The sequence below is a fragment of the Orycteropus afer genome, unplaced genomic scaffold, assembly GCF_000298275.1.
Source record: "Orycteropus afer afer isolate SDZICR_OR568_19922 unplaced genomic scaffold, OryAfe1.0 scaffold00451, whole genome shotgun sequence".
In the NCBI taxonomy this organism is placed as follows: Eukaryota; Metazoa; Chordata; class Mammalia; order Tubulidentata; family Orycteropodidae; genus Orycteropus; species Orycteropus afer.
Genome location: NW_006922038.1, coordinates 2,370,642 through 2,379,368, shown reverse-complemented (window position 1 = coordinate 2,379,368; position 8,727 = coordinate 2,370,642). Strand labels below are relative to the sequence as shown.

The 8,727-nt window shown below is 41.0% G+C and overlaps 1 protein-coding gene across 1 annotated transcript; it reads right to left on the bottom strand.

Annotated features, from left to right (window-relative positions):
• Positions 1 to 7,413: 7,413 nt before the first annotated feature.
• GPR65 (G protein-coupled receptor 65) lies at positions 7,414 to 8,418 on the bottom strand. The gene has a single exon (XM_007954242.1). The coding sequence runs from the start codon at positions 8,416 to 8,418 to the stop codon at positions 7,414 to 7,416; it is 1,005 nt and encodes a 334-aa protein (XP_007952433.1).
• Positions 8,419 to 8,727: the final 309 nt, after the last annotated feature.

Below are 8,727 nucleotides of genomic sequence, written 5' to 3'. Positions count from 1 at the left end.
CCTTGTTCTTCCTGTTGTTAATTTCTGGGCTTGTAATGTTGTGATCAGAGAAGATGCTTTGTGTTATGTTGATGTTTTTGAATTTATTGAAGCTTACTTTGTGGTCTAAAATATAGTCTATTCTGGAGAATGATCCATGTGCATTGGAGAAGGAAGTGTACTGTGTTGCTGTTGGGTGGAGTGTTCTGTGTGTCTATGAGGTCAAATTGGATGATTGTGTTCTTTAGATCTTCTGTGTCTTTGTTGAGTTTCTGTCTAGATGCTCTGTCTTTCCTTGAAAGTTGTGTGTTAAAGTCTACTAATATTGTATAACTGTCTATTTCCATTTTCAATACTGTTAGAGTTTGTTTCATTTTATATCTCTGTCATTGGTTATATCTTCTTGGTGGATTGATCCTTTAATTATTATATAATTTTTTATTTTTCTCTTTTGACGAATTTTGACTTAAAGTCTATTTTGTCAGAGATGAACATTGCAACAACTCCTGTTCTTTTTTTCATTACTGTTTGCTTAATGTGTGAATGTGTTTGTTTTTTCCCCATTCTTTGACTTAAAAGTCTTTGTATCTAAAGTGTGTCTCTTGTAGACAACACATTGGAGGTCATTTTTTCTTCCCTTTAAGTACATTCCGAACCTCTTTGTCTCTTGACTGGTGTATTTAAATAATTTACATTCAATACGATTAACTGGAAGTATGAATTTACTGCTGTCATTTTCTTATGCTATTTTTTTTTGTGTGTGTGTGTGTGTGATGTTGACAATTTCTTTATTCTGCTTAATTTTCTGTGGTGAGTTCTTTTTGTTCATAGATTTTTCTTAATTTCCTTCATTGTTGATTTTGTGTTTATGATTTCTTTCTTTTTATTTTTGTGAGTAGATTTATTAATTTTCTTTGTGGTTGCTCTGAGATTTACCTTCATTTTCCTAAGTTTCAAACAGTCTGCTATTTCTTGATATTGCCTTGACTTCCTCTCTATATGGAAGTTTGATTACTACACCACTTATTTCCCCTTTGTGTTTTAAAGCAGTTGTCATTTACAAATTGACATCTCTTGTCCTTGTTTTCAGTTCTGTGGCTTTATTTTACTTTTGATATTTCTTTATCTGGGTGATGCTGTTTTGTGTCTTACTTTCATGTTTTATGTCATTGGTTCTCTGTCTGAAGGACTCCCTTTAATATTTCTTGTAAGCTTGGTCTGGTATCTACAAATTCCCTTAATTTCTGTTCATCTGGGAATGTCCTAGTTTTGCCATTGTACTTGAGAGACAATTTTGCTGGATATATGATTCTTGGATGGCAATTCTTTTCTTTCAAGGTTTCATCCTATTGTCTACTTGCCTGCATGGCTTCTGCCAAGAAATCAGAGCTTAGTGTTATTGGTGTCCTTGTATGTGATATTTTGTTTTTCCTGAGCTGCTCTCCAGAATTCATTCTTTGTCTTTAGTTTGGAAAGTGTGATTATAACATGTGTTGGTGACTTTCTTGGAGGACTATTTTGTATGGGGTTCTTTGAGCTCCTTGGATGGAAACGTCATTTTTCATCATATTAGGGACATTTTCTGCCAGCAAATCTACAATTCTCTCTGTGCTTTTGTTTTTTTCCATCCTTCTGTTCTGAAATTCCAATGGCATGTAGATTATTCCTCTTAATTGAGTCCTATGTAACTCTGAGACTTTCTTTATTTTACATCATTCTTTTTTCTGATTGTTCCTCAAACAAATTAGTATCAAGAGACTTATCCTCTATTTCACTGATTCTAACTCCATTAGGAGCTCTGATGATGCAGTAGTTAATGCATTTGGCCACTAACCAAAAGGTCAGTAGTTCTAACCTACCAGCCACTCCATGGGAGAAAGATGAGACAGTCTGCTTCTGTAAACATTTACAGCATTTGAAACCCTATGGGGCAGTTCTACTCTGTTCTATAGGGTTGCTGTGAGTCAGAATCGACTTGATAACAGTGAGTTTATTTTATTTATTTTTATTATCTTCTATTGATTCAATTCTACTTCTATGTCCTTCCATTGAATGATCTATTTCTGATATTTTATCATTAATCTTCTGAATTTCTAGTTTCCGTTTTCGTGTGGTTTCTATTTGTTTATTTTGTCATTTTTGTTCTTGTATTGTTTTCCTGAATTATTCTAGAGTATTGTCTGTGTTTTCCTTGAACTCTTTGAGGATCCTATACGTAAGTCTTTTGAATTCCGTAATAGGTAGTTCTATCACCATTTCTTCCACAGAAAGGTTTTTTGTCTTAATTTTGGTCGTTTGCTTGAGCTATCTTGTCCTGCTTCTTTATGTGATTTCATGTAGTCTGCTATCTCCAAGGCTTTGAAGTGTTCTTTTATTTGTTTATCACTTGTATGTTTATTTGTTTCATCTTGTTTTTTGCTCATGCTTTGATTCATCCATGTGGGCAGGGCGTGTGTGCTTCACTGGCTGCTAATCTTGTGGCACAGGAGTGTTCACCACCTATCACCTATCAGTTGGGCAAGACAGCAGCTGGCAGTGTACCCTGGCATCTTTCCAGGTCGGTGTTAGCGAATAGTGTGTTCACTGGCTGTCAGGGCAGGACATTACCACAGCTGCCGTAAGAGAGTGCTTCCCAAATGGACTGGACAAGGCCCCTGTATGAGCATAAATAGGCATTTCAGTAGATAGTGGGGGATAAAAGGGGTTTCAGTGCATAAGTGATTAATCTATTAGAATGATCTGGGTGTGGGATGTGTGATGTTGCAGCTGGCCAGACATTGGCTGAGGGCAGGGGGAACCCCTGCTTGTTGTTAGTAGAAGTGTAGGTGGCACTTGTCGAGATGTGTTGGACATTGTTTCTGAGGAGATGTTGCTGGCAGTCCAGTTCCTGGGCTTGAGTGAAGGTTGTGCTTTTGCCATTTGCTGGGTTATGGGTTTTGTGAGTGTGCTTCACCAGTTGCCAGGTGGTTGAGGTGAGGGTGTATGGGTCCCTGGTATCCATTAAGGCAGCATGAGAGTTCACCCCACCATATTTGGGGGTGGAGGGAAGGGGAAAGGGGCCTTGTGTCCCCAGTCATTGAGAAGGTGGTATGAGAGCTTGAACCACCAGTTGTGAGGGGAGTGGGGCAGTGGAGGAGGGCAGGTGAGGTGACGATGTGCCTCTAGGTGCCAGCTGGTTGTGCAACAGTACACCATGGATCACTTAGTGGGTGGTGGCATGAGTGCTACCAATCTCTAGCTCAGCATGCAATAGTTGTGCCTCTGGCTGTCAGGGAAGTGAGGTGGTGGTGGATGGGAGCACCTGTTGGAAGGGTGGCAAGGGTGGTTGATGGGGTACACGATTTCAAACCTTGGAAGCATGTGCCACTGGTCAACAGGCTTTCGGTGCAGCACCGAGCAGGAGTGTATGCTGCCAATTGCTGTGGCAGCAAGTACACAACACATGAGCTGCAAAAGCTCCCACCCCTGGCTGCCAGGGGAACAAAGTAGCAGAGGGTAGCGGGAGGTGGGCTGGGCTGGGCATGTGCACCACTGGCCATTTGTGCAGCAGCATGGGAACTTGCACTACAGGCTGCTGGGCAGTGGAGGGGTGGTGAGGGGGTGTCACTGGTGGCTGGGTGGGTGGGGTGGTGGACCACACCCCTGGTGACCAGGAGGGTATGTGGGAGGGCAATAAGAGGGAGAATGTACTTCTCTGTTTTTTGGTCACCAGTGTGGGGGCTGGTGCACCCCTGGGTGAGTTTAGCCAGTGATCAGGGCCCTGTCTTCACTCAGTGTGAGGGGGTAGGCCTGTCTGGAGTCCAGTGTCTCTAGGCACCACTCCATGGACTCTCCCCTCCATGTGGGTCTTCAACCCAAATGACCAGTGGTGAGTAGTTCTATCCCTATTTTCTGGCTCCCTCCCTGCTCTGTGGTCTCCTGGATCCCTGGAGCCGTCACCCTCCTTCCTTAGATCTGGCTCACGTACTGCTCACCTTGCTTCACACCGCATTTGTCTGCATTGTATCTCTCTCATATTGCGGAGTCCATGAGGCTGCCTTCCTGTGCTCCTCGCCCAGGGATGCTTGCTTTGTCTCAAGATGGCCACCCTTCAGGCCAGCCTGAAGGGCATGCATGATCCTTATGTCTCCTTGTTCACTGCTTTCATCCAGTTTCTCCTTCCATTCAGGGCTCAATCTAATTCTTCATCCTTCTGTTTGCTGTTCAGGGTTCCAAGACTGTCATGTATGTCGGTTCCACATGTCTTTGCTGTAGTGGGATGGCATGATATGTCTGACTGAGCCACCATCTCTCTCTGCCTCATAGTTAGATAGATAGATAGATACATAGATACATTAACTTGAATAGAATTAGGTGTTTTTATTACGCAGGGCTTCAAACCAGTTCAGCCCAGTTTAGTCATGGTTGACAAAACAACATCGGAACAGATCCTAATTTTTGAAATATGAGTGAACCAGAAAGCTAACCAGAATGGGAAAACTTAATGGGTTGAAGCCCTGCTAGAAACTTAATCTCCTTTTAGAAGACAAAAGTAGCGTGCGAGTTGCATAGTAACCAAGTTTCTTGACAGGTTGAACCGAAAATAGCGGTGACAGCTCAGAGATGGCAGCTAACTGTGCCACTTTGAAAGTGTGTTATTTTCCCGTCCTGGCAATAACACAGTCTCCCACATAGGCTCCAGGAGGGGCTCACTAAACCTCTTTAGAGTCCCCTATTCCAGGGCTTCTGTCGTAATTTTTCCCATTCCAGTTAATGTTCTGTATCTCCCAAATTTTAAACATTTGAGTCTGTGCTGGTTTTGCTGCGTTGGCCATGACTAAACTGTTGAAACCAGTCAAAGGCCTGATGTTATGGACACAGAATAATTCTAAAACAGTACATTCCTGTTTTAATTTAATTCTGCTATCTTCTCCAAAAGTATTTATCCAGGAGAGGTAAATAAAAGAAAACATCTCAGTCCAAGCTGGATTTTTCCAGGAATAACAGTATTGAAAAAATGCAAATGTCAACACTTGGCAGCCAGTTCTGGGTGGAGGAGGGAAAAGGAAGGAGGGACAGGGAGGGAGAATCTTAATAATGTACTTCTGGCTGCTTAGTCAGTAAACAGGAAAATGGAAGCATCCAGATGGGGTGTGATATCAGCAGGTAAGGAGTTACTGTGTTTTCTTCCAGTTGGTATTGAACACTTCACAAAACAAGAACAAGAACATGCTCAAAGGGCCAAAAGATTTTTGTTTGATTTGTGAGATGGGTAAAGGTTGTTTGTGTGTGTCTATGAATATGTGTTGTGTATCTGTGTATATGTGTATCTGTATGTGTGTATCTGAGTATGTGTTATGTGAGTCTGAGTGTATGTGTTGTGATATGTGTTATGTGTTTCTGTGTATCTGAAAACATCCTCTGTGTGACTGTAAATATGTGATGTGTGTGTTTGTGTGTGTGTATCTGGGGCTGTGTGTTATGTTTATCTGTGAATATGTGTTATGTGTGTCTATGTGTGTGTCTATTGAAGGAACAGCTTTTTTGTTCCATGGCATGGTCATCCAGCGGACCTAGACAAAAAATTTGTTATCGCAAGGGCCTTCCTGGGTCAGGGTATTATAGTAGCTGTCACGTTTCCATAGCAACCTATGGATGGGTTAGCCAGAAAAGGACAGGAGCCTCATATATGAATGACAATGTGATGACAGAAGTGACTAGGGCAGAAGCACAGGGTAAGGTAAAAGTGTTGGCAAAAGCAAATGCCTATATGCACTGCGTCACAAAATGTGTTTTAAAATTGGCGTTGTCTAATTAAAAAGAAATAAATGAAGTTAAGAAAGTCAACAGAGGCAATTGATAAATAATTTTTTTAGTTTGATCGTAAAATTGAAGAATAGAAATCTAAAATCATGGGGAGACTGTTAGCTTAAAATAAAATATCAGTTTGGGAAGCAGATTTGTTCAAGGAGTTCTAGAGATGATGCTTTATGATTTGAACAACAGCTCAAACCCCTAACAATTACACCAGTTGCCATTGAGTCAGTTTGTCACTCATCCTGCACAGGGTTTTCAGTGGCTATGATCTTTTGGAAGGAGATCACTAGGCCTTTCTTCTAAGGTACCCCTGGGTAGATTTGAACCACCAACTTTTATAGTTAGTAGCCAAGCACCTAACCATTTGCAGCACCCAGGGTCCAAATACCAAAAAAACCAAACCTGTCGTTGAGTTGATTCTGACCTGGAGTGACTCTATAGGACAGATTGGAACTCTCCCATAGGATTCCCAAAGGCGTGATCTTTACAGAAGCAGACAGTCACATCCGTCTCCTGTGGAGTGACTGGTGGGTTCCAAATGCCAACCTTTTGCTTAGCAGCTGAGCACTTAACCACCGCACCAGCAGGACTCCTAGGGGCTCCATAAAGGTGGTTGTTTCTGATGTCTTTTAAAGTTTTCTTCATCCATGAGGCCCGCCTAGATTAGAGAGGGAAAGTGAGCACTTCAAAAACTGTATTCAGTCTCTTCACTGTCCTATCTATCTAAGAGGTCTAATTTGAGTTTGTTAAATTAAAAAGTTACATCCTGGATTAGAAAGAGTATTTGCAGAGCTTATGTGCAATCTTTCACGGAGAGGCCTGCAGACACACACTCAGAGCCTGACTTTGACTTCATAGAGGTCCTTCCACCTCGATTATTACGTTTCCTAATTGATGGAAGCCTCAGGAGGCCTAAGACCATTTATTTTGTCAGCCTAAGACCTACCACACAACCCAGCACATGAGAGGGCTCCACAGATACTGGTTAATGAGTAAAAGAACACAGATGCAGTGTTTAATAGTTGAGGTTGTTGGAAACAAGTAGATAAAGTTGGGAGAAGTGACAAATGATAGTCTGGAATCAGTGAGGAAAAGAATTAAAATGAGACACAAATGTCACTGATTTAAAGATGCACAATTCTTCACACCTTACTAATGTCTGAGGGATCATAGCACAGGTACAAACAATTTCTGTGAACAAAAATTACCAGGAGTCATTAAGAAAATATTAAATTTATTTAATACACCTTATTTAACAAAAGACAAGGAGCTATACAACACATGTTTAACATATTTCCATTGGAGAGGAATAAATATTCATTCAGCTGGAACCCATAGATCCCTTCCATACTAAAGTTCCTTTTCAAAATGTAATCTTGATGATAGATTACAGTGTATCTTAAAACCAAAGACCCCCGCCAAAAAAAAAACCAAAAAAAAACAAACAACACCTTTCTGGTCTATTCCAAACTCACTGCCATAGAGTCAGTTCTGACTCATAACAAGCCCAATTGGGTTTCCGAGGCAGTAAATCTTTACAAAAGTAGATTGTCCCATCTTCCTTCCACAGAGAGGCTGCTAACCTTCTGGTTAGTAATCAAATGCCTTAGACACTGCACCACCGGAGCTCTCTTCTGGCTATTCCAGGACCTCTAACTCCACAGTATCTTTTGTAGACATGGTAAGTATACTTTTTCTTTGTCTTTGTGCTTTATTAAACTTCCCAGTGCAGAATTTTAATACATTCCACATATCAGACCTCCCAGTTTCAGTTACAAAACAGTACAGAATTGGATCAGCAATACAATTTAAACTTGTTAATGCGACCGTGATTCTATATATTTTGTAAGTGTGCTTCCCAGACTTGACAAAGTTCACGTCACCCTCTAGCATGCTGCGGATCAGCAGCATCACATGGAAGGGAGTAAAGCACAAGACAAAAGTCAGCGTGATGCCCACCAGCAGTTTTATTATTCTCTTCTTTTCGCTTTCTTCTGTGGCTTTATTGTGCTGCACGGCTTTGTAGACCTTCTGGTTGCAAAACAGGATGATGACCAAAGGGATTGCATAGCAGGCACACGTCCTGAACAAGTTGAGACTAATTTGCCATTTCTCCAAAGGGTATTTGTCATAGCACAAAGTAAAATTAGACTTTCTGACATCACAATATTCAACTGTGATTTCCTCTTCCCACAACATGACTGCATTGAAGATTGATTCCAAAACCCAAATGATGAGGCTGACCATGAATGCAAATCTCCTTGTCCTCAGATAAGAAAACTTCAGTGGGTAGACAACTGCTAAATATCGATCGAGAGAGATGCAGGTGAGGAAACCTGTGCTGCTGTAAAAGTTCATGTACATCAAGTAGGCGCTCCCCTTGCACAAAGTGGAGGACAGAGTCCAGTTGTCTTTGTTCCAAGTGTAATTAATCCATAGAGGGAGAGTTAACGCATACAGCAAATCTGAGAGTGATAAACTGAAAAGGTAAATTCCTAGTTCATTGTCCTTCTTTGCCTGCAGAAAAGACACACATAGAGATCCAATATTGGCTGGAATGCTGATTATAACCACAAAGATGTAAACAATTGGAAACAGATAGTGGTCCAGGTCATGCTGTTCTTCAATACATGTGCTGTTCATTTTTTTTTTTTTCCTTTAAAAATAGCAATTATATTAATTCTCAGGAAGTAAGTAGAAAAGTAAGTTTTGCCTCATTGTAGCTTGTTTTCAACATAAATGCCTTTTGCTAAGATTTTTTCAATTTTTCTTTATTTTCAAAAGTTCTTATTAATTTACAAATGCCTGTTAAGGATTGGTGTACATCTATTTGCACACAGATATCAATGCTGGGAAGTCAGTATTCAGGCTCCTAGCAGTTAGCTAATGTGGGCAGCCATGTGCCCATCAACACAGAACAGTGCCCAAGAACCCTCAAGGATCCACTGGGTT

Excerpts from the sequence above, each read along its gene's own strand:
- GPR65 (XM_007954242.1), bottom strand. The coding sequence starts at position 8,418 with ATGAACAGCACATGTATTGAAGAACAGCATGACCTGGACCACTATCTG.